Source organism: Anarhichas minor, unplaced genomic scaffold (genome assembly GCF_050575085.1).
Source record: "Anarhichas minor isolate MPS153535 unplaced genomic scaffold, ASM5057508v1 ptg000004l, whole genome shotgun sequence".
Classification (NCBI taxonomy): domain Eukaryota; kingdom Metazoa; phylum Chordata; class Actinopteri; order Perciformes; family Anarhichadidae; genus Anarhichas; species Anarhichas minor.
In genome coordinates, this window is record NW_027466450.1 from 11405461 (window position 1) to 11430984 (window position 25524).

The 25524-nt window shown below is 40.3% G+C and overlaps 1 protein-coding gene across 2 annotated transcripts in view; it reads right to left on the bottom strand.

Annotated features, from left to right (window-relative positions):
- Positions 1–5: 5 nt before the first annotated feature.
- Positions 6–25524, bottom strand: part of asic4a (acid-sensing (proton-gated) ion channel family member 4a) — a 76146-nt gene continuing 50627 nt past the window's right edge. The window contains exons 2-10 of one of the 2 annotated variants that reach the window (XM_076109291.1): positions 14239–14383; positions 13763–13890; positions 13474–13627; positions 9861–9914; positions 7693–7846; positions 6145–6236; positions 5892–5971; positions 5235–5351; positions 6–4386 (exon numbers count right to left, since the gene is read on the bottom strand). In XM_076109291.1, the coding sequence (XP_075965406.1) occupies positions 4261–4386; positions 5235–5351; positions 5892–5971; positions 6145–6236; positions 7693–7846; positions 9861–9914; positions 13474–13627; positions 13763–13890; positions 14239–14383 (1050 nt within the window). In that variant the 3' untranslated portion in view covers positions 6–4260. Of the gene's footprint in view, positions 4390–5234; positions 5352–5891; positions 5972–6144; positions 6237–7692; positions 7847–9860; positions 9915–13473; positions 13628–13762; positions 13891–14238; positions 14384–25524 lie in introns of both variants that reach the window. The other variant, XM_076109283.1, reaches the window with a different exon arrangement.

Sequence of the window (25524 nt, forward strand, 5' to 3'; positions counted from 1 at the left end):
TTCCTCGTCTTTATTTTATTTTTTGGAGGGGGGAAAATAGTATTCATAAGTTCAGTTTGTCCTTTAGGTGTCAGCAAAAGAGCGCGTTTACTGTCGGCAGCACAGGTCCTCGACCAGGACTGGCTGCCAGTCGCTGAGGTGAGCAGCGTTACTGAACAACATTTAGAGATTTATAACAAAAACACGATTGCTTTTCTCATTCATGTTCACAGCGTGTGCTCAGTAGGACTGCAGTGAACATTCTTGCCCATGTCAGAAACGAGGTATTCCTGATGTCTGGGTTGGGTAAAAACAGGGAAAATTTTGCAACCTTAATAACAGCGTTAGTTATTTCAAGGGTCCATATGCACTACCCTGAGGCATGCTGTAAAACCACATAACTACAGAGCAGCTGGGAGTTAATTGTAAGTCATTATTTTGTACTTCGTTTTATGATCGATCCCAGGACTTTCTCCTCCCACATGGGGACACGGTGGTTTCAAGTCCCCTAGAAACAGGAAGTTTTCCGTTTTCACAACAATTTGGGTTCCCCTGGAGGGTATTTTAAGAAGCAGAATTACACAAATTGCTAGACATTGAGAAGAATGATCAAGAAAACGCATCACTTATCTGAACTAGACAATTACACTTTTTCAAAGGCGTCCCATATCCCCCCCCCCAAAGAAACCTACCACTGAAATGCCTTCATTCTTTTTGTAACCTTGTATTTCTTTTCATAGCAATGGTGGAAAGTGAGTGGTAAAATTGAAATACATGTCGAGTGTGTGAAGAATAAATACACTGTGAAATTGAATTGGGCTTTGGATTTAGGAGGCACTGGTTTTACCAATCTAAACTTTAATAGTTATCGTATTTACCATATTTAACATTTATAAAATGTGTTTTAACAGAGGAAATAATCACAAGATCACAAATCTGTACAAAATGTAAGCATTCCTTGTTCCTGCAGTGACGGTACATTTCCTTGTCTGTCCGATGTGTGATGGAATTCCTTATTAGGAAAGGTTTTTCTAAGAAGGAATTCCTGACAGCTGCTTGTGTCGCCCTGCACTCATATTTTTTTCTCTACTCGGATGACCTCTCAGACCTCAGCCAAAAAACAAACGGCTGAAAAAGGAGGACAGATCTTCAAAAATGAACATTGGTGGCTGGTCGGATTAAATCGTTTCTTTTTTACAGATAATGCAATAAGCACAAATGGCACTACATGTGACTGAATGTCATGGAGCTATAAAAAGATAGACCCATAGAGATGTGCAAGAAGGGAGCTAAGAGTAGAGGCTTGAGGAATCCCAGGAATGTGAGCTACATGTCAGCAGGAAGGTTGTCCCATCTGCTACAGTACAGACTTGCATCCCACCACTCAGTCCCGTGGCACCTCACGCGGACGGCATGCTGATGTAAAATCAACCATTTGTAATTGATTTATCTGTGTTTTTAAATGCTTTTGTGATCCAAATGAATCGGGTTGTGTTTTAAAGCGCGCAGCGTCTCGAGGATCGAAAACCTTTCTACATCGACTCCAGGCTCGACCGTTCAAACACAACTCTACAGCGATAAGCAGCCCAGTATTCATCTCAACACACCAGCCCCAGTGTGACTTGTCTGAGGATAGCTACAATTATTGATGACAGAGGAGAAGATTGTTATGCATAGCCTGTACAGGATGCCATCAGAGACCATGATTGGGAACCTTTTGAAAATGTCAAAGTGACACATGATTATGAATATTAAACAGCCATGTATAGCCCATGATTACTTGACAGGAGGAGGGGAGTTGACAGATGGGGGACTGTGGAATCTCATTGTGAGTTAAAGTGATGAATGGAGATATTGCGGCAACAGAATGCACCGATCAAATTAACAGAAAAGTTATGTTGTCATTTGTAAACATGATATCCTCTAATGTGAAGTATTTCATACATTCCCCAGACAAATGTTAGGAATTGCGTGCAGATGGGATTGTCAAAGGCCTATCAAAATTTAGGGGGCATTAAGCTGGCTTGATTTTGTGCAGTTTAGGGTTGGGCTTTAAAATTTAGTCCGACAAAATGTGTTGACAATTAGCAACAAAAAAGGTTGTGATGTTTTGAAGCCCAAACTGCTGCATGATAGCAAATAAGTTGCTGCCATGCTATGCTATGTAGTTCAAATTTATTGTACCCTAGCATTGCCAAATACATTAGTTGATGATGGGGCAACATCAGACGTATTTATTCAATAAAGACACATAAGAAAGTACAATATAATGTGCCTGCACTGTAAGTAATATTAGATTGAAGCCCGTTGATAAAAGAAAGAGGGTGAGAAAAGAAGGAAATAAATTGTGAGGCCGAGTTAACTCTTTCTACTGACACAAAGAAAGGTGTCAAGTTATGCCAAATTGTCTAGAGTACCTAGTTTGTCAATCTAGTCCTAGAAAGTCAGTACTAGCCTGCAGTTATTTAGACCATCTAAAGTCATCAGCAACTGTGCCCTATAAATGTGCAAGACAATGAATACCCTAACTACTTCCTCTGTTGTTGTCTGTCCCACTTATGTGACAGTATAGTTGGGACCGTTGCTGCCTTTTTAACAGTGCGAATCCCAAACGTCTCAATTTATAGAGTGACACAAGAAGAAGCTCACAAATTCTTAAAAGACAAGATTATGGGAAGTCAGGGTTACAGGTTCTTAAAGTTCCTGCAGTGCATAAGGGCAAATGAGCGAGCCGACTTTCCATGATAACGACAAACATGATTATGAGTGAATCAATGTGAAAGTCTCCATTTTTATATTTCATTCCCACTTTGCTAACTTGTGCTCTTAAAAAATATTGTGTTTTTGTCCCGTCCATTGAGGATTAAGTTACCCACTGAGAATATTTCAACTCTGCGCTGTCCTAACTCTACATTTATTAGATCAAAACCTTACTACTGCAATAAAACTCTACGCCTTTTTTTTGCTAACTATGTCGATTTTCAAACATTCCTTTTTTTTCCGCCAGAATCGCCAGAGTTTCCATCAGCCTTATGTGCTCAGCCATGTGTGCAAAATGTTAAAGTGCACATGCAAACAAACAAACAAACACACACACACACATTGATGCCGGGTCTACACTGTAAATTGCTGCTACACTTTTACAGAGGGCCCACAAGCTGAAGGAGATGACTCGGCAAAAAATAAAATTCTGTTTCTTATTGCTTATGTCAGCTCAAAGTTATGATGCTAACCAGAGTGGAGAGTGGATGGTGGGCAGAAATGAATTGAATAAGAAGAAACATCTAAGTACAACCATTTCATAACTGAAGACATCATCCACTCCTCATCCAGGATCTGTGTGTCGTCTTGGTAAAAGCAGGACACATAAAAAGAAAAGATGGAGATAATAGTCACGATGCATACAGTCCGTTTTTGTTACCTGGACAAATGTATTGATGTTTGGCAGTCTAACATATCTGCGGATTGTAAGTGTAAGTATTTGCTACAATCGTGACCGCTATTGTCATATAAAAGTCTTCCCTAAAATGTATAAATAACTCAAATTAATATTTCATAAGTTATATATTAACCGAATATAAACGACAACCATTGAAACAGAACTTTAGAACTTTCTCATTTTAAAGTTGGACTTTATGTACAGGTACAATGCTACTCTCTAACACCTTTAATGTGGAAAGATGCTGCTAGATCTAAAGCCAAGGTCTACAGTTCAGCCTAAATAATTCCCCTCATATTTTGGATGGATGTTACACGAGTAAGATTTGCTTTCTGTAAGTATGCTCACCTTGTATACAATATAGAACATATAGATAATAGTACCTCTTTAAATAATTACATAATTTAGAAAGTGTAATGGCTTTATATGGTACAGTGTGTTTTCCGTGACGTAGGAGGAACAGTTGGAGGGATAAATGGAGAGACAGAAAGAAATCAGAGACGCTAGCTGAATAAATAAATCATTAAGAGTATAAACATGATCAAGGTGAAATACAGTCCTCTTGTCCCCTTGTTGTGATCATGTACCAAAAATTGGCCCTGATGCACAAAGTTGAGAGGTGTCCCATCCAGAGAAAACAAAAAAGCGGTGTCCAATTTGTGCCTACATACGTACAAGTGCTTTGTTAGCAGCACAAGTTTGGTGTTTGACTTTGGCTGTAGCTTTTCACTGGTGACAGCAAAGGAGCGACGGAAATGCCGTTATTAAAGGGTCCGTTATTGATCTGAACACGGACGGTTTTCATCTTTTGGTGTCACCAGGACTGGAAACGACGGTTGGCTCTAGCAAGCGAAGTCCTCAAATACCCCGTGGTGGTGGTGGGGGCGTGGGATAGGGTGGTGGTGGTTGGGGAGGATCGTGTTGGCGTACGCCCCCTCTGGGTGACTCCGTGTCATGTCATTCGGCTCCTGCTGACGGCACAGCAAACAACGGCAACTTCAACGTCATGCTTCAAAGATCATATGTGACGTAAATGATAATGTACAGTGAAATTACATCGATCCGGAATAATCTCTTGACAAGGTCAATCAAAATCCCGACACTAATGAATAACTTTGATCATGCTGCAGATTCAATACTTTTACATTGGAATTTAAAGTAAAAGTTCAACATTTTGGGAAAAGCTTATTCACTTTATACAAGAGAATTTCATATAGACAATCTCAACTCTTATCTGTGTGCTAAGTACACAGCTGAAGTTAGGAAATAGTTTTGTGACAACAATAGATTATCCAGTATTTCTGTGCAGCGTCTCTAGCTATATAGCTACTGGGGTCTTCTGTCCATATTCGAAAACTAATTTGGTGTCTACATCTCCACTGGAAAGTAAAACGTGATGTTGGCTATCCACACCAGACAAACCCAATCAAAGCTGCAAATGTTGATTGGTAACAAAATCTATTGTCTTTTCGGTTTCTCTGGCAGCCTGGTTTAAAAGTGAAAACCCTGTTTTAGTTTTAGAATGTTGCGTGGAATTAAGACACAGTTGTGGTTAAATGTAAGTCTATTGTTCAGATATAAGCAGAATGAAGTTGTGCAATAACAAATCCAAGCTCCAGGGGAGGATGTGCTTTGCACTGTGGTTAAGACTAATTAGGAACAATACATTCTTCATTATTTTAGAAGTGAAGAAATATGAATTTGTTTCTCCCTGAATTATTCCCTTGTAGTTTCCTAATGCAGTTACAGTGCTGCGGGGCAAGTTGTGAACTCGGCGCGAAAACAGCTATTTGTTAGTGTGCAGTACGTGCTGTACCTTTGCTTTTATTTCCTCTAGACCCACTGTTGCAACAGTGCTGGTCTGCTGCTTGTTCTTGTTCTTCTTCTCCTCTTTCTTCGGCCTCAGCAGACGCTGTAGCCGGTGCTTGATCATCTGGTTTCACCCATAGCACAGCAGCAGGGAGGGTGGAAGAGCAGAGATGAGCGAGGGAGACAAAAGACAAAGCAGAGTTTGGAGTTTGTTCACTGCGATGTCTGCATTACAGTCCCTCCCTCGGATTTTGCTTTATTTATATATGTTTGGTAGTCAGCAGGTAGCTAGTAAGCTTAGAGGGGATATATCAGCGGAGACAGCTGTTGTTAGTGGCATGTCTTCAGCACAGACCAGAGCGGATACTGCTGCAGTTTCTCCAGCCAGGAAATACAATAAAACTCCTTATGTGCATAATTAGTGATAAGATTTACACTGCCAGTCCCGAGATTGCCTGATGACTAACACAAATAAAATAAAAATAATTTGTCAATATGGAAAAATAAACAACAAATGCTCTAATGTCTTTTCAATAGTTACAATAGTCTGTAACATATTTATTGCTGAGGACAATAGCCATACATTTTGGTTAATTACATCACAGCTGGTTCTGGTCTCACATTGTGATTGGCTGATGTTTGTGGACGTGCACAGGCACCATACCTCATAGATATAATCCAGTATTTCTAAGACTGTCAGGATGCTGGCTCCAATGAATAAGCCCATCTGTCCACCAATGTCACCTGAAAAGAAAGAGCACTTAATAAGGAGAAGCACATTGGACATAATGCCAAAGTAGTTTCTGTTTGCTACTAATGTTGATGAAAAGTAAGTGCAGCCACAGCACCGTTCACTCTGCACCTGCAAGTCTATCTAAATATTCAGGAAAGACAGAAAGAAGTGACGGAGATCTTACCTAATAAACCTGCAACATCGTAGGCTTTCTTTTGCTCAATTGTTTCATAGTTGAGAGCTTCAAAGAAGATATCTAAGACCAGGAAGTTGTCTCTGGAAAAAGAAGTGGAGTGTGGATGTCAAACACAGTGAAATACACTCGCACTGTTTTTTTTTATAATTCACAACAAATCTAACATCATTTGAAAAAAATACCATTCCCAGTCATCTTTATGCTCACTGTAAATTGTCATGATGGGACTGTCAGGCCTACAGGGCTTCACGCAGATCTAACCAGTGACTGTGAGATAATGAGGTGTTGCAGGGTTTAACTGAGATGAGGAGAACGAACACCGACAGCATGCTCAGTCACTGCCACGTCTCTGATCTCTCTGGATTTACAAAGTCTGGTAATAAGTGTTGTGAGGCATCATGAGCTCTTTGGTTCGGGCATGTTTACCTAGTACCACATCCCTGCCTATTAGGCGCTGAGAGGAAAGACAGTGTAAACACATTTTAAATTCATTATTGATTATAATCTCAATATTAGTAAATGTTCCATAAAACATGTAGAACAGGATTAAAAATGTTAGCCCTGTCAATGGTCACTGGATCTTCCTCCTATATTCTTTCTATATATATCTCCTCGTTTTTTTTCTGCTTTGATTTTTGTTCTGCTTCATACCTACCCTATTTAAATATTGTTTGTAATGTGTTTCACGATGACCCTGATGAAAGCCAAAACACGTTGGTCCTACAATAAAGTTGTTCTTTACACTACAAGTGTTGCAGGAGTTTTGACCTCTTCCAATTTAATCCCTTCTCCATTCACCGTGGAAGTAGGTGAAGATTTCCCAGTAACACCCACTCTACGTCTACAGAATGGCAATCAATACTAGCTACGCATGAGATATCTTTTCTGCAATTTTTGGTGTCAAAAAGTGTAAGTTTTACCTCTAAGGATAATTTATTGTTTATCTAATTTCACAAAGATCTTCTCAACTTTAGAGGTTTTTTTTACCCCAAAAGTAGTGCTGTAGGAAAATACACCCAGTCACCCGACACATCATCATTATTCTTTGAGGATCATGTAACACATATTTTGACTTTCTGGTAGAGCAAGACACATCATATACGATCATTCAGACCACACTAAATAATCCTCTGGATACTTAATGTTGTAGCTATTCAATTTCATGGCAATCTGACTATTGTTTTGTTTGACAGACCTTCAGACAGACTGACAGACCAGGATGAACCAGAGAGTACAACATCTCAGAATCCTATAATTCACAATAATTAACATATTCAATTTCCAGTTGAATACTTGTAATAACCCCCTGACAGTCAACTTGCTATCACCAGATTTTCTAATTTCAAGAAGATCAACTATTCACCTAAAGACAAAATAAAAATGTATGCTTGGATGAAAATAGAATTGATTTTTGTTTATATTTATGGCTGTGTATTTGTTATCACTGACTGGAGGTCTTAGTTTATGGCCCTTTTTATTGAGCACCACATCACTGCCCATACGTGAGTTTAGTCATGGTGAACATTCCCGTCGTACCTGATGTACTCCTCTGACTTGTCGTATTTCCTGGAGAGATAGCGGGCAGAGCCCTTGCTGGGGATTTTGACCATGGAGAGCTCTTTACCGTAGCGGGTGAGATTACAGGGTGTCTCGCATGGACAGGTATCCCCACTGTTCTTCTGTAGCTGTGCTGCAACACAATTTAAACAATGGTTTAACAGGTATAGACTGGGTCAGTTTCAGGGATGATTTGATGGCACTCACTCTACCAGAGAATGATACAAGATACTACACAGAAGGAAGAGGCAAACTCAATCTGCAACAAAGGAAAAAGTGTGAAGGAAGGGAGTGTGTCCTGTTTTTTTTTACTATTTGGGTGCAGCACAACACGGTCTAAACACAACACTTATTTAGTTGCATTAGCATTCATTTGAAGCTGTGTTTCTCACTACCTGCTCTTTTAGTTCTGTTTTGATCTCCACCAATACCTGAGAAAAATACATGTCTCTTTAGATGCTAAATGCTCCAATGTGCAGCTGTAAACAAGGCTGATTGAATTGTGTTGAGAGTGAAACCAGTAAGACCAAAACAATTAGCTAAAAGATGCTAAAATGCTCCAAAATACTGAGGGGAACTTCAGAGTCAGGTGATAATTATCTGTTAATATACTTTATTCTATAACCATATAAATGACTGGTAAGCAGGCGTCCATTAAAACTGTACAATATACAAACTTCAATTACAGTTTCAGTTTAACCACAATCTATGCACATTGTATATTAGACTGCAGGTAACCATATAAACATCATTTATGGGACATGTTTCCTTTAGTAAGTGGCCATGGTAAGTACTATTTGATCTGATGTAGTATAATAAAAGTAATTACCACCTGATTAAGATGATTAGGTCTTTTCTCTTTGTGGCTTTTTCAGTACGGTAATAAGGCTACAATGTATTTCTATTGGGAAGGAGCAGTCGGCATCATTAAATCATATTACTTTAGTGCTCAGAAAATCACTAGTTAGTGTTTCTCCCAGTTGCATGGGCAATTTGGAGGATGAACAAATTCATTACAGCCGTTGAATGAAGAATTAACAGTTTGCAAAAATCATTGAGCGGATAAAATGTGCAACGAAAAGTCAGGTCGAGTCATGTTTTAAAGTCTTCTCCAGCAGTGGTTTCACCGCTATAAAAGAAACAGGCCACATGATATTAACAAACCAATATTGTTCTGGATATATTAACAAAAATGATGTGTTTGTCTAATGGTGTTATTGAATAAACAACTGTGGCAACAGTGTTTACAGTAATTCAGTCACTTCATTTGTTCGAAGAATAAATTATAATATATAGTAAGTGCCACTAAGGGCTCTGCAAAACATACCTAGACTTAAAACCCAATTAACTTGCAGGCATGAATTGTTCACACATTGACAAATACATTTTCACAACCCTAACTCTGAAACAATGCTGTGCACACAGGAGAGTAAATAGCCTTTCACAATCTCTCCTTTCAAATTCTAAATGCATTCAGTCTAAACAAAAATGGAGAGAAGGAGCTCTGAAAAAAGTGATTAAAAATTGATGATGTATTTTATAACTCTAACAATATGTATGCAGGAGCACGGTGGCATATATTCTTTGTCTGTATGGGAACAAAACATCTTTACAATATAAATATATAAATTATATTCTAATTTATTACCTCTCATGGAGGGTGAATGTAATCTTTGATTCAGGAATATGGCCCACTCGTAGATATATCTAAGATTTCATTCAACCACATTTTAAATAGGGTTTGAATACAGCAAAGAGAGACGTAATTACATTTTCTGGCTTATTTGGCTGAGAAATGACAATTGTACAACCGTGATGCCTGTGAAACCGAGGCACATTTGTTCATTCAAGATGTCTGGAGGAGAGGTCAGAGTCAAAGCTGAGGGTGGGGGATGCAGATAGGCAGGAACTGAGAGTCGGTTTAATATTAACAGTTCAACAATGGATGCAGCACACCCATCAAGCTCTAAAGTGACTAAATCACAATGAGGAAAAGTCATTTCAAAATATTAAGTCTACCTCCAGGTATTTGGGTTACAGCAAAGAAAAAAAAGAATCCTTATCATGTTTACCGAGTGTGTTTCCATTTCCCTTTGGGGGGAATCTATTGTAATGAGAAAAAGCAATGAAGGAAGATTGTTTCTTACCGAGTGCTTTATCAACACAGTTGATTTTACTGGGAGGGCAGATATCTGCAGTTCCTGGAGAGGAGAACAGAAAAATGAATCTGATCAATCTGAAACAAAATGATCAGTGACCTGTGTCTGCTGCAATGAGGAGCCGTGGCTGTGAGCGACACTCCGCAGCTTGTTAGTCATCTTCAAATGAGGCCAGGCACACAGAGGGGGGACTTCCATCCACAGAGCATGGGCTGTCCTTGATTGCACTGAGAAATGGAGCATGCTGGCTTCACACATAACGCATATTTAGAAAGTCTTTAAAAAACAATCAATGAGTCATTTCCTCGCAGACAAACATATTGCCCAGGCCATTAATGACAGGTATTCATTGGCAGCACGATTAATTGGCAGATGTGTGTTCGCCTGTCTGTAAAATGTTGTGGAAGTCTCCTTCCCAATCAATAAGAAATGTTAATTAATACACAGTGAAATAATGTCTGATGATCTGAAGAGTCAAACAATTGCAGCTACTTCTGAACAAAGTTAGACTTATTCTGTTGTGGAAATAACTTGTGATGATTTTACACAGTAATGAACCATCATTACACCATATTGATTGGAGAAAAAACTTCTTTTTAATCATCTTGTGTATTTCATTTTTTAGAACTTTTGTGCATGGAAGTAAAAGCCGTGCAGTGTCACTTGCATGCTGTCCACACACTAAGAACAAGAACAATTTAAAAGCCTTTTTTGGTGGTCATCCAAATATAGAAATAGGACGAAATACTGAAATATTAATCTTGAACCAAAGAATCCAGGAAAACACAGTTTTGCTTCTACACCTCACAGTTCAGGAGTCCTGCGCAAAATATAAAATGCTTTATAAATAGCCATCTAAAATCACTTGTTCGGACAAATTTTAAGAATCTGTTTTTTAGTTTTTGTGATATCCTGCAAACAATCACAGACGCATAAATATTTCACCAAAAACACAAGTGCACAACATGAAGACAACCTAAGCAGCAATGTAATTCGGTGTCTTGAAAGGACAAGAAACATGAACGCACAAACCATAAAAAGTAGAAAACTAGTTCAGAATATGTAAAAACTAGAACCAACAGACTGTAAACAAATGTGGGATTGTGTAAACACATGCCAATCACAATTTGCTGGCATTTTAAATTCAGACTGTAAACGGTGGCTGAACTACGTAAGTGAGAAAAAGAAATAAATATGTAGCGGCAAACTGCTGCTGGAGAAAAATAATTGATACTGTAAATTGTGTAAGGCACAGAGCTCCTGCGTTACATACAGTACTGTGTTGTCACATCGATGTCATAAAAGGATTTTCAATTCACAAGCATACTCCCATGGCGAGCTTTTGAATCAATCGCTCTCTAGAACCTCTTGAAGGAGTTTCCGCAAACTTAATATGCAACAATAAATCTGATTCGCTATTGATAAGTGCAGTGAACTAATGCAAGCTTTCCCGCCACATGACGGAAGCGCTCTTCTAAATCCGGAATGGGCAAATGGCCTGGAAAAGCTTCCACATTCATTACATCTGAGATAATAAATATACTATCTGGTGTAATAGATCATCACAGAAAGCAAAGTGGTTCTGCTGCTCTCTAAACACATCTGCTCTGTGAACAGCCCTCACTATCGTTCAATTCAAAAGTTTCCCACTCAATAGACCTCTTCTTACCTGCGATTGATTGGTGAGTTGGAGGGCTTTTCATAGGTTTGAATCTGATACCCTGAGCATAAGATGCGTTTGCAGGCATGAGTAAAGTGAAAGCAGTAAGATGTTTCCATGCAGTTACCAGGTTGATAGGGAAGTCAACAGCCATCTTAGCTAGTTTTTCCCAAATCATGAGCTCATAGCTTATTGCAACCCAATCACGATCTCGTAGTAAGGTACTGACACCCTGCAAAGCACACAAACTGATTAGAAACGTGTCCGCTTCACAGCCTGTCCAGATCAAATGATTAGCTGGGATTTCTCTCCACCGATCAGACCACCACTTTGGTGCGACCGTTACAGCCTGCGAATGGAAGTTTGAAATGTGTGCCTGGTATATAAATGTGTAACCTAAGACTGGTGAGCCTCCCTTTGACAAAACTCCATTATGGAACAGCTAAGTTACAGCAGTATGGGGTCAAATCAGTATTAAAACCTGTGTCTACCTCAAATGTCTCATACTGTGTTGTTTACTCACATCAATAGACTTCCTCAAATTTTCCGTCGTGCCAAACAAAGCCGCAAATGTCAGCTGCGCTGTGTGAACGTGGAAGCCAAAGTGATTCCTTCATACATTGTGAGTTTCCTGCCTTAACTTAAAAATGCGACCACCTCAAAACATGCCCAATTGTCAGACCCATCAGCTAACAACAGTGGGTATTCAGTGAGTCAGCTCTTTGACTTCATGCAGCCTGGCCATGATGACGCACTGAGTAAGTCCAAACGTCTTATTATGTGTTTGTTGGACTGACCTCTGCAGACCAGAGACACTGCGTGAATGGTGGAACGACAGTGACTACACAATTGTGTGTGTCATGTCTTCAGTGTGCTGCATCTGTGTCTGTTTGATTGTCAATCTGCTCTGCTCATATTATCACATGTCCATAGCTAATTCACCATAATTCAACAGTAGATTTATCTCTGATATATTTGGTTGTTCACTGCTTGATTTAGAGGTGCCCTGTAGTATATAAAAGAAATCTGATATTGTAACAGGTCTTGCTTTTTTGTTGTTTTTATAGATCAAACACTACAATAGTTGCTTACAGTACACATGGCCCCATTGAAAATGTGTTTTTTTTTCTTTATCTTAAAATTGTCTTGAAAATGAAAACTCTCCGCATGATTCAAAATGTTCTCCGTGCTACATCTTGTTAACCAGTTGACATTTTAAATTGATTGTGCGTTCGAGGCAATCTCTCATTGTGTGAGTCAATGTTAAATGAATCTTTTAAAGCCGAGAGCTGTTTGCAAACCATCTTCCAGTGGAAACTAAACACGAGAACAACCAGGACTGATACAAATAATCAATCAAAAATAATGAATGAGCACCACAGGAGCACAACAGCTGAGATGTACAAGCATATGGATCAAAAAGTCATTGAGACTTGTCGTCTGAAGAGTCACTGTCCAGAGAGCTACCAGCACTGCTGAAGGGCATTCCACTCCATATATCAAGCATCAAGGTCAGGCATGTGGCAGCCCAAATTATGTCCGTGCTGGAATTATTCAAGTGAGCAACAACATAATTACTTGTTTTGCACACAATGTGTCATCTGCAAACACAGGGCAGGTTTTTTTCCCATCACGCTAGACCAAACAATTTTTAAATGCTAACTCTTTTGGAGGATTTTAAACTTCTGATTTTCCCAATGTGAGTTGTGTCACTTTAATTATGCTTGTCATGTCATGACACGTAACATTGTACAGTTTCATGTTGGTGTGTTTCTACAACCACACATACATTATATTCTTAGCTTAGGTATCAGTTTATTCATTCTCAGGTCCTGCCTGACTGTAATCCGACAGCATGGATTACTAATGTGTGTGCATTTGTTATTTAGTCAATCAACCTGCTGGGGCTCTGTGTAAATGTGAGGTAGGGCTTGATCTTACCGGGCATGTGCACCATCCTGCAGCTGCACACTCGCAGGACCTCGTTGGTCTCGCAGAGCAAGCGACATGCACTGATGCTGTATGTGTCGTATCCTGGGAACTTCTCTTTGCTGGTGGAGCGGCAGTTCCCCCAGGGCTGGGGCAGATAGGTCAGCTAAGTACACAGAGATTTATTAGACCTCAGTCTTGAACCACCAGGCGCGAACAGTTGCATGAAGAAGAGTAATCTGGTATGGAGGGGGGGGGGGGAGGGGAAGCAGGACGGTGGGCTGTGATGAAGAAGACCTACCCTCTGCTCCTGACATGAAACAAAGGTCTGGAAGCCCGGAGAGACGCCGAAGCCCAGCTGGTGGATGTAGGGAGGCTCGTCCTGACTGTGGATCTGAACTCGGATGCCGGCCTCCAGGGATGTCTCGTCTTCAGGATGAAACAGAGCACAAGCACGGAGCATTGCAGAGGGAGAGAACAAGGGAATTACAGATGGCTGCCTCGTATGACAACTAACTGCAAACCATATTTCAGTCATGTTTGAAAAACATGGCAGTAGGGATTATTATTATGTGACAACTACAATGCAAACACAAATCTGAGGTATTGTGTTCAGATATTTCCTCTTACAAATCACATTTTCCAGGTTGCAGGAATGCAATCAAAAAATGCAATATTTACCGCGTGTGAGCCGGAGAAATGGTTGCTAGAAATGGTGGTTATCTCATGCTGTAGCATATGATGGGATTACATTGGACAAATAGTTTTGAGGCTTACTTGTCTCTCTCCAGATGGGCAGATACTCATCCTGCTGGATATCCAACATGATCTCCAGCCCATTTCCCATTCCACCCTGCTTGCTTTTCCTGGATGTCGTCTTGTTGCCATTAAAGGTATAGCATTTCCCATATCTGGTGTAAACCTGGAAGAGAATAGATTCCTATCATCAACATCACCATAAACATGACAAAGTCCACACGCCGGCTGTGACAACATCATACTTGTGGTGCATTGCAATGAAGGCAGAGATATGGATGAAGAAAATAGATAAACAAGCTGAGTGTCTGCTTGGGCAAGTTACTGAATATTAATATATGAATATTACCCACAAACCTCTGGATGCAGTCTGCTGGCTGGCTCAGTCCCTCGTGGACTATGATAAGCTGTATTTGAATTAATTCCCAACACCCACCACATAAATCCTGCACAATACTGCGCAACAGTACTACGACCCCACTGAAATATCAAATGGCATAATAGATTCTTTAATCTTCCTTCAAGAGAGAACTAAAGACAATAAGAGAGAGACATCATGTCACCATCTATCAGAGGAGCTGTCTCTGTGGGGGACACATCATCTCTTTGTTTATGCGTCTCATCTAAACCGCTGCACTGCAGAAAATGTGCATCAGATCATTTATCTCGTACCTCTCACAAGCTTTAAAGGGACAATTTGTGATCTACATGGAAACAAAAAGGGACTGTATATCCACTACCAATATCAAAAACACAGGATGGGAACCTGTCATCAAACTAGACAACAACAAAATCTAAGTTACCATGTTTTAAGAGTAATTTGAATAATCATTTTAATTTAGATTTAATGAATAATATGTAATAAATAGAAATATGTTAAACACTAAATGCTTGTTATTCAATTACCCCTTCGATAGACCCTTCCCCCGATCAGTGATGATGCAATCATGCAACAGTAAGACAATATCATGTATGTAGCTTAGTGCGTATTTAAAGACCCATTCACAATGCCCTTGTTTTAAAACCAGTTACCTCAAAACATAAAAAAGCCAGAGATGGTGTTTTCAACTGACGAGCTAACATTGACTCATTTAGCTAGCTAGCTACAGCTGAGAAAAAGTGCTAGCCCGCAACATTGACGATTGCTGGCTAGGAATGAGCTTGGCAGGTTTAGCAACAGTAACGAAGGGAGGCGGAGCTTGGCAAGCGGTCATTTCAGGTGTTCTGTGAAAATGCTAAAATAATAAATACAAAAACAACAACTTTGCTTTAAGGTTTTTGCTGGCTTTAAGAAAACATTGCTTTTGAGAATGCCTCACATGCCCGCAACTATCATGGGTGAACATTGTTCTCCTCTGTACACATTTATAATACATCATAATACATCTTTTCACAGAGAAAGTAACCTATTGGATTTGATTTGTTCAAAGATCAAATAAAAAAAGGACAGTGATGAAAGTACTAAAGCCGAAGAAATCACATGGCAGAGGTCAACCGACAAATTGCTGGAGAAATGACAGTGAGATAACAATCGAGCTGAGTAGATGGCAGACGTATCATTAAAGGGACACTGCGACCGTCCCAGCATTCTCCAAAACATCGACATCTATGTTCTGACTTTGATATCAGCTTGATCCACCTAATGAGTGCTGTGATGTCTAAATAAGGGATGCTGGTGGAACAACAGACACTCTCATTTACAGACCACAGGGTGCATTCACATCCGAGATGGTTGAACAACAAATCAAAGTCACGGTTGCGAGGTTCGGTCCAGTAATTCCCTGGAACAGTTGGCAATTTAGCAATATCCACAACAGTGATTAGAGCAAGAAATGAGTACCAGTTACAAAAGCTCGGGCTTGTTTGGAAGGAGAGCTGTATTTTACACAATAATAGACCTCGAGGCTTTTGATCTGAGTGTGTGTGTGCATGCATGTTTGTATTGAGAGAGTTTCTGAATGCATCAAAGTAAGTCGTATAGTTAAGGATTCAGAGAAATGACTGACACAATTACAGATCTCCGTTTGGCCTCCGATGTGGTACAAAGGGGGTCTCCATGGTGAAAAGTTGTTCAGTTAGTTCTGCATTTCTTTGTAAATAGTAGAATCTTTTTCGGCTGGTGTGATTAGAAAATGGGAGGTGGCAAAGTGGGGGAGGGGGCCAGGAAGAAGTATTCAAGTGTGACATTTGACTGACATGTGCTATTAGGTTGAAATGGTTTAATCTCTTATTTGGCTGGTGCGGAGCAGTTGAGGAGGTAAGCTGCACTTATCATTGATCCTCCCCCCGTTCATTGACACACTTAAGCCTCCGCAGGCAGACTTTATCTGATGGAGCAGGCAATAGAGGCAAAGGAGGATTTCACTTTAGAAAAGCTCCAAACACCCCGACCAAGTGCCTGGGATTCCGCTCTAAAACTTTGGGCTCTGAAGGACGCCGGTGTGTTTACAAATGATGTCCCCAGAGAGTACGGCAAAGTTTTCCCATCATCTCACCCAGGATGTGGTTGTTGGCAGAGAGCTTCCACTGGTTTGTTTCTCTGCCTCTGAATCCCCCCCCCCCCCCCCCTTCTCTGTCTGCATCTGCAACGTGATTGATGGATTCATTTTTCTCTTGTTACATCTCGCACCAAATTTAGCAAAGGTAACAGGGCTGACTTGGGCAATTCCCAAGTGGGGACTTGGCACTGCTGTTGACAAGCTGAAACAGAGCAGCAGCATGGCAGTTACAAACCAAATAAAAAGAGGTTTTGTACTCCTCTGAGTGGCTCAGTTGTTTACAAGAGCTAATTATTGCAGCATTGTTCACTTAGTTGTCATTCGGAGGTCCAAAATATATCACTCCATTCAACAGACTTTTAGATGGAAAATAGATCCAAACATGTGTTTCAGTTCTGTATTACTCTGTAAAGTGATGCCTGAACACAAACTTATTACACTTAATATTATATGTTGTGACCCCATGTTGTTGTGTTATTTATGTACTGATTTTACATAATATTATTATTCTGTTTCTCCATATTGTGATTCTACCATTCAAGGATGGATTATCTTCTGGGCAAATTGGATAACTGGCATGGGGCCCCATAAACTCATGGGTCCCATGGTCACCTTGTACCAATTAGCTTGAATAATTGCTGATTTGTTTGGTAATAACAATATAAACTGAAAACTAGAAGGAGCTGTAATAAATATTTATGTATTAATAATGGTCCACATAACATGATGGGACTTTCTTGGTCGTAGAACCCTAAAACTAAAGTAACTAAATATAATTCAACCATCGCTAATTTGATAATTTACAATTGGGCTTTTTCTACAGTGACCTGTCAACGCTTTTTCTTTTTAAAGGCTTATTGTTTTGGTTTAATGGCCTGCAACTCTACTGTTTTGGTTCTCAACACTCTACACTCTTTGGCTGCAAAGGACAGCTTCATTTTCAGCAAGAAAACAACAACAACTTCCAAAAACCCCCACTGTACCTGACAACGTCAGCGTTTAGCTGGTGAGCATACTGGAACATTTAGCAGTTATTTCCCCCTTAACATGATGCTCAGTCCTACAGAGGGATCGCTTGTTAAAATGAAATTCTAACACCTTTATTAGTACATTTTTGTTAACCACAAACTAACTCACACAGCAAACCTGGAGAAGGACAGTATTTCAGACAGAGAGTCCTGTTTTCTGGGTCTCTGTGCACTGAGTACTCCACACAATGCATAATGGAAAGAATGGGGGGGCCCTATTTCACCTTTTACCTATTTTACTTTTATCTTGTTAATCCGGCAGTACTCCTATCTCTTTATATGACGATCTGTTGAATGTGTGAGGGATCTGTTTTTTCTGTGGATTCTTTTCCACTACAGGTAGAGGGTGTCTTATGTTCACTCTGTAAAGCTTTCTGAGGCAAATCTGTGATTATGGGCAAAATGAATCAAGTTGACTCAACTTGACTAGACGAGACATTGGACTTATAAATGCATTAAGATGGAGCTCTCATCTACTGCTGCAACATGTTATAGAACAATGGCCGACTTCATGCCATTTGCACATACTGTCTCTCACCAATTATAGCATAAATGGCTTAAATGTCAATTCAATTCATTATGTGTCATTTGGCCGTGTTTTTTCTTCCAAAGTGTCTTGTTTCTCTGTCTCTCCATGCTAAATGTATTAAGAGACCAACCCCATACCATGTAATTCATAAGCCCTAGTGGGAGAAACCCCTTAAAATCCTCTTTATGGCCATGATCTGACAATCCCATGGCACTTTTCCTTTTAAATAACCTGCAGGAATCACTTCAGTGCTTCTCCGGAGGACATCCATTTACAGGCAGGCGACGTGTCACAGGGTAGCTCTCCGAGTATGAGGAGGGAGGATTTGAATTAATTTACGGAGGGCGGTAGAATATGCCAGAGCACTGATTGGCAGTTGAAAGCCATTAAGGCAGGATCATGCAGGTTTAAGGTTCCTTGATTTAATGGCTTCATTACAACCTCCCGGCAGAAAGACTTGAATAACAATGTGACATGAAGTGAATATTTACATTGTATTTCTGAACGTTTTGGCAGGACCAACGGTGTAGGCTGCTGGTCAACGTACTACGCTCTCTCGGCCACTTAATTAATCTATTATCAACTTTTTAATAGATAAAGTGGTAATCCAACCAATAATCATTCAGTTTCTTTCAATCATTTTCTTCTCTAGTGAAGTGAGAGTTTAAGGTACTCTTTTCTAGAAATCTCTGGTATAGAGGAAACTGCACTGTGAGCAAATGGAGGTTTATCCCATTGGCAGACATGTTGACTTGTTGTAAGAAAAACGCAATTTGAGACAAAATGACTCACTACAACACATGTACAGGGAAGGACAATGGACAAAATGTAATTTACACACAAGTCATTTGCATGAAGGAGCTGTTTGACAGAACATATTCTTTACTTCCCTGCCATAAAGACAATGAATTAAAACAATCTAAATGTTGCATTTACACCACAGCTAAAAGTGTCCCAGTTCACAGGTTTATGGACCATATGGATAGGTCATGCATGCAGTTTGTATTTTAATGCTCAAATAAATAAATCTGCATTGCCATAACAATGCATAAATCTTACATGATGCATCTGAGCGAGGACAACATTACATCCTGTAACAATGAGAAGCCAAATAGCTGCAAAAATAATTTAGGGACCCACCTCAGCTCGGTCAAAACTGTTGTTGACAACGGGATGTACAAAAAGGACGTCATGACTAAATCTTAGGTCCTTCCTGACAGAGCAAAAGAAAACAAGAGATGAATGATTCTTCATAAAAGAAAAACTAAATTTACTTGTGAAGATTTTTGCTGCATTTCTTCCTTTCACCCTTGAACTACTCCCACTTGCGTCTTGGCTACAAAACTTTGCTCTATGAAGTGACTTTTTACCTCTCACACTCTCAAAAGCACCCAAAAAGAGCAACAAAGGGCGATAAGTTGACACTAAACTGCACGTGATCTTCTGTTAAACAACAAAAGAGGTAGAGGAAAAAAGAGGGTCTCCACATCTTCATCGCTGATATTTATGTGTACAATTCTGTTTTTGCTGTCTTTTCTTGACAAAAATATAACGAAGGGCTAAAGGTGCTATATACAAAATTGGGAGCAATTCTATTGCCTCTCAACGGCTCTCAACATGGCGACGACGGTGGCTTGCTGCTACGGTGATAACAATGCTAACATTGCAAACTATGGCAAACTAAGCTGACAGAGATAAGTGGCTGCTACACTTCCACGACGGACAGCTTTTTCAACTGTCACCATCATATGAGCGCATGGCAGAGCCCTGAGCAATTTTTTCGATATGCTTGCACTATTCAGTATGGAAGCACTGAAACTCTCAACAAAACATCAGCAACACCTTTCAATAAAATACAATCGTCGACAACACTACAGCCTTATAAATGACTATAGAGTTGAATAAAAACCTGGAAAAGTGACAACAAAAATTGTTTTAAGAGCTTCATTAAGATATGGTGTATTACAGTGCCGTTAGATTTGTCACAAAGTGCTAATTCAGGGTATTTTCTTCCTTTATCCTAAACTCAGCGCAAACAATCCTTCAACAATCTGCCTCTGCTGTGACAGAACCTTCAGGGGTCTTCAGAAATCACGTACAAGGCTAACAGCAAGGCTGCAGAGATTCTGAACATTTTTTTAGCTCAAGATTAGAAGAGAAAAATGATAGTAATGTGTTAACCCAGCGCGCATGTCTGAAAAACTGACAACAAGTGATAAGTACTTATTGCTAAATCTTTCTTCCTCTCATGCACCACGGTTAAGATACATAATTCATAAATAATCCTCAATCAAATGTCAAGCAGATTGCTTTTATCCTGGGTCAGCACTTTGCCATCTCTACAACAGTGGGGAGTAAATACAAATGTGCAAACATCATAACCCCCCTAACCCCCACTTCAGAGACAAACAGTTTGGCTAAGCAGAGGCTCAGACATTAACGGTGCAGACTGGAATGTGAGATGCACACGTTTTGCACCATTAACCTCCATCTCAATATCGGCACTGGGAAGGCAGTTTAGGATTGCTATTCAACACATTACAGTTATCGTGTAACAATTCCGACCAACATTACACGGCCTGAGCGGCGAGATCTCAATGGTAGTTTAATAAAGTTATTCAAGTGAGATAAATACAGTGTAATCAGAGGGCTGTCATGGTTGGTCTTGCTCTGCAGTTGGCCCGAATAACATTTTTAAAACGAGGTATTTTTCACAAATAGTCATACGAAATGTAAATGAAGGCTGGATAGCAAGAGTGTTCCCAGAAGATCCTCTGATTATTAAGAGGAAAAGTCAACGTAACCTTTTCTGATTGAATTCATGATCAAACACTGAGGTAGGTTTACACTACGAGGTGGTGAACTTGCTTATTAAGTAGTGTCTTTGCATTTTGCTCTTGCGTTTAACTAAATACCCAACATTAAAATGATGAACTCTGGTATAAACCCGCAGGGCTTGTTTCAGTCATTAGTGTAGGAGTTCTGACTCATCTCTTCCCTGCCTTTGCTGCCCTCTTTCCGGTTTCCTCCGACAGAGCATCAAAATAAGTGGAGCACCAAAATCAGAACAGTGCACTCAGCAATCCTCTCTCTCTTCAAATGTTAGTATTCCTGTTTTTTTTCTGCCCCCCCCCCCCCCCCCCCCCTACACACACACACACACCCCCACCATGCTGCTATCCCTGCATATCCGATCCGAGCATACTCAGCTAATGGGGCAGTGAGAGATGCTCTTGAAAACGACGTTGAAAATGGACAGGCTCTCTAGCACAATACAGCAACTCACAAATAGAATAGTCACTACATGCAGCACTCTCAGAGATGTGGAAGCTTCCTTTGAGGACAGTCTGTTCTAACATCATGGCTAAGGGCCCATAAAGGTGCTGTTTTATAAATGTGAGTAGAAACTACTGTCATAATGGGGATAATTCATCTGGATCACCACAGTGAAACAGGTCCCTAATCAGTCGTTATGTGTAATTGAGATGAATCATTTCCTGCAGCGAGAGCTTGTGCCTGGGTCTAACCAAAATGGTAATAACTCTTGACCTGAAGAGTCGAACTGAACAGCACCTATTAATTATGCTCCATACGGAACAATAGTTGTCGTTATCCATTTATCTATGTAAATATGACTCAACCTGGATGGTGATGTTCATGTCAAAGTGTCTTCAATTCTCAAGATAATAGCTCAAAACAACTGACAAGGTATAAACGTTTCATCTTGTCAAACTCTGGTTCATCTGAGTCATTTAGGATCCTCTCCGTCAAAGCCTTCCAGCGCTTCTGGTTAAGCTATGATTATATTTTGGCCTATGGTGGTGTAGGAACAATTTGCCGGCTATTTATTCCACTCCAGCGCTCAGGGTCATGGCTCAGAGGAGAGGTCATGGTACAGTGCAGTCATGCTGAATGTATGAGCTAATGGTACGCTCAAGATAGCAAAAGAGTATACTGGCCGCTATACATGAGCCAAGTATGCTTCGCTTCTCCACTTCACCTCATTTTGCCCACAGTTCTGATCAGTCATTCTGTACGGTCGACACTGATACTGAGGAGAAGTCTGCCCTGGGCACTGCACCGGCAGACATTCCCGCCTCAGGCATTTGTCTAACTGTCGACTTTGTTTTTCTGCAGTCATTTAGATATTCAGGTTTAATTAAGGTACCTCTGTCATTAACACAGGATTTCATTTCCTAAACTTTCAATCTCGCACCACTCTCTGCTTCCCTCAGTCTCTGGCACCCACTCCAAAAACACAAACACTCCCACCCAACTGCCACTGAAGAAATGCCGTCACAGTTCTCTGGCCAAACTTTTATTTAGTATTCATCATAACCAAGAAACCTGCTTGGTTGTTTTCCTTGGAAACTCTAGGGAAATGATATCTGTGGGATTGGAGCCACATGTTGGGGTTGATGAAACTGCTGAAGAGGAAAAGCAGGATCACCTATCTCTTGACATGAATCATCAATATAAAATATGGTTTCCCTTCAGAGATATGACAGAGATACAGATGGAAATAAATATCTGCCAGCTCTTGTCAAGTTTTTCATAACTGAGCACATGCATCACCTTATACAAATGCTTGCAAGCGTTCCATTAAATGCAGCTGTTGCATGAGATAATCATAAATAAATGTTTTTTTTTCTCCTCTTGTAACATGTCTAATGTCCAAGGACTCTTAATGACATGCAACACTTGCTTTATTCACAAGATGGTGCAATAAGCACTTATTGCACTTATTTCCCCATTTACTGACTCACCAAACCTTTTGGGGAGTACAACAGTGAAACAATATTTGCCTCTCAACCGTGTAACGTTTATGAGCATGGGAATTCATGTATTTCATGCTACATAAATCATCCAAGTAAACAAGTCTGATTAGTGTTTCTGCTCAGGCGAAAGAGCTTGTTTTGAGTCAAAAGCAGATCTCACAGTCCATTAGACTAAGCTGGATCTAAAGCCAGAGCCCAAGGAAGTTTGGCAGACACAGGGGTTTAAACTGCACACCTAAACACGCCCACTTTAATTTGGCTTCGAATCACAGTCCTCTCAAATTGCTGAGTTTAAAGAAGGAGATAATGCAGCAATGGAGCAACGGTCTGGCAAATCGAACAGACCTCTGATCCTGTCCTTGACTGACTCTGATCAAAGTCACAGCTATACAAAATGCCCTAATTGTATCTGCAGGGGCAAAACCGTTCTCACTCCTGACTCGTCAAATACCCTTTAGCGTCTCTATATGACACACCAGACTTTTTCAACTAACTACAATGTAAAGCAGCCCGGGGCACTGGTGGACGGTAAGAACGTGTGACGTGGAGTAGAGTGCGTGAGAGTCTGCTTGGGGGCGTGCAGGAGAGGTGGGGAATGGGTCAAACAAACAACAAACGCAAGACTTTTGTCGAAAGAGACAGGTGTTCTTGTCCTGTGACAAACTAAAAGTTTTTCCGTTAGTCCTGTGAGTTGGTACTGTCCTGAGTTACATGAGTCGCTAGTCACTGTGTAGTGACGTGAGTTGCTCGTAAGTCAAGTTAACGCCAACCGCGCTTTTTTTCCTAAATCTAAAAAAAGTGGTTTTGTTACCTTAACCAAACTTCCTGTAAAGACGGTAGTTTATTTTTTAAATGACACTATGCATGTTAGTAGTGTATACTGAGACCCTTTCCCGAACCGTTGAAAAATAATGCTAGATCTCCAATCTCCAATGCCAAGGGCCACTACCAAGCTTCACTATTTGATGAGTTGGTAGTGGAAATGGATTGGCGGGGGACGAGAGTTGATGATTCATTTCATTCATTGGTGACATTTCTGTCATTATAAGGTAACTGCCCTTTGTTTATTCTATTCTGAAATAAAAACGCCACAAGCCCATTCAACTGTGCACACACATGCACACAAACATCCTTGCAGCATCACTAGACATTCAGTATTGCTCAGTTAGTTCACACGTCTCTTGCCTCTCTCTCTCTCTCTCTCTCTCTCGTCTATCACCTTTGTTGCAACTCCAACTGTTCGCCAATGGAGGTGGATAAAGATTAAAGATCATTTGATGCTCCTTTAATGCCAGGTTATTAAGAGTGAGAGCAGAGGACTTCTGTAATCCCTGTCTGCAGATCAAAGACAGGCCAGATATCTGGCCTGCTATTAACCAAGTGGCTGGATGCCACCTGCCCAGATGTTTGGCATGTGGACTCCAGGTCTGCCAAATGGGAATCATGAGACCACAGGAGGCGTTCCATGAACCATCTGAGGCTCCCAAACTTCAAGGACAAGCCTGCAGTCAAAATGTTTAAAACATTTTTTTTGACATAGTTTCTATAATAATCTATCACTCCTTTTATGTTTACTATGCCTGTATCCTGTTAAATGTCGAGATTTTATAAAACATTCTTCAAAAAATTAATTTCACACACAAAATTTTGCTAACAAGGTTATTGCATTTGATTCAGACACCTTTAGAAGTTGATGACACCGCTGCCTCACTTTTAAATTTACATTTTCTATCAACATAACAGGCACTTTTGATATCCTGCATCAGAGGCCACACAGCTCAGTGTGGATTAGAAAGAGTTGACGTTGGGCTTTGCATACCCCACAGTCGTGACAATCCCAGGCCTGTTGCCTGGGCTCTGACTGTCAGTTAAAGAACTTGCTTGTGATAGGGCCTCAAAAACAGTGGAAGGCTTCCTGTGGTTACAGCCCTGACTGTCAATGTGCATTTGATCTCCTTGGAGTTTACTCATACTGGAGCTGTTTGTTGTTATTTACAGCCAAAGCCTCAGAGTGGGCCGGTGCCATTGTACACTCAGCCGAGCTGTGGTGGAGCTCGAGTTGATTGTTGCCATTATGTTAACCATTATCGAAACACATTACTCACTGTCACAATAGGCACAGAGACAAAGATCAACATAAATGCTGCAAAAAACATCACATACAGTGGTCACAAGGCCATTTGGCTCCATGACGCTCATGTGACCTCACCAACTCTTTTGCAACAATGTGACACTGCAGTCCAAAACAACCACAGAAGTTAAACGCATGCATGTACATGTCTGCCATGTCTAAAAGAAGAAATTACGAGGCCGGTCGGTTGGTCGGTTCCAGATCAAGACTGAAATATCTTAGTATACAAAAGTGACATTTTTAAATGTAAGAATAATAATACAGTGTACAGTAACTGTTTATTTACATTGTGATTTACTTTCACCTTGAATCCTATTTAATTTAGTAGAATAACCAAGATTTT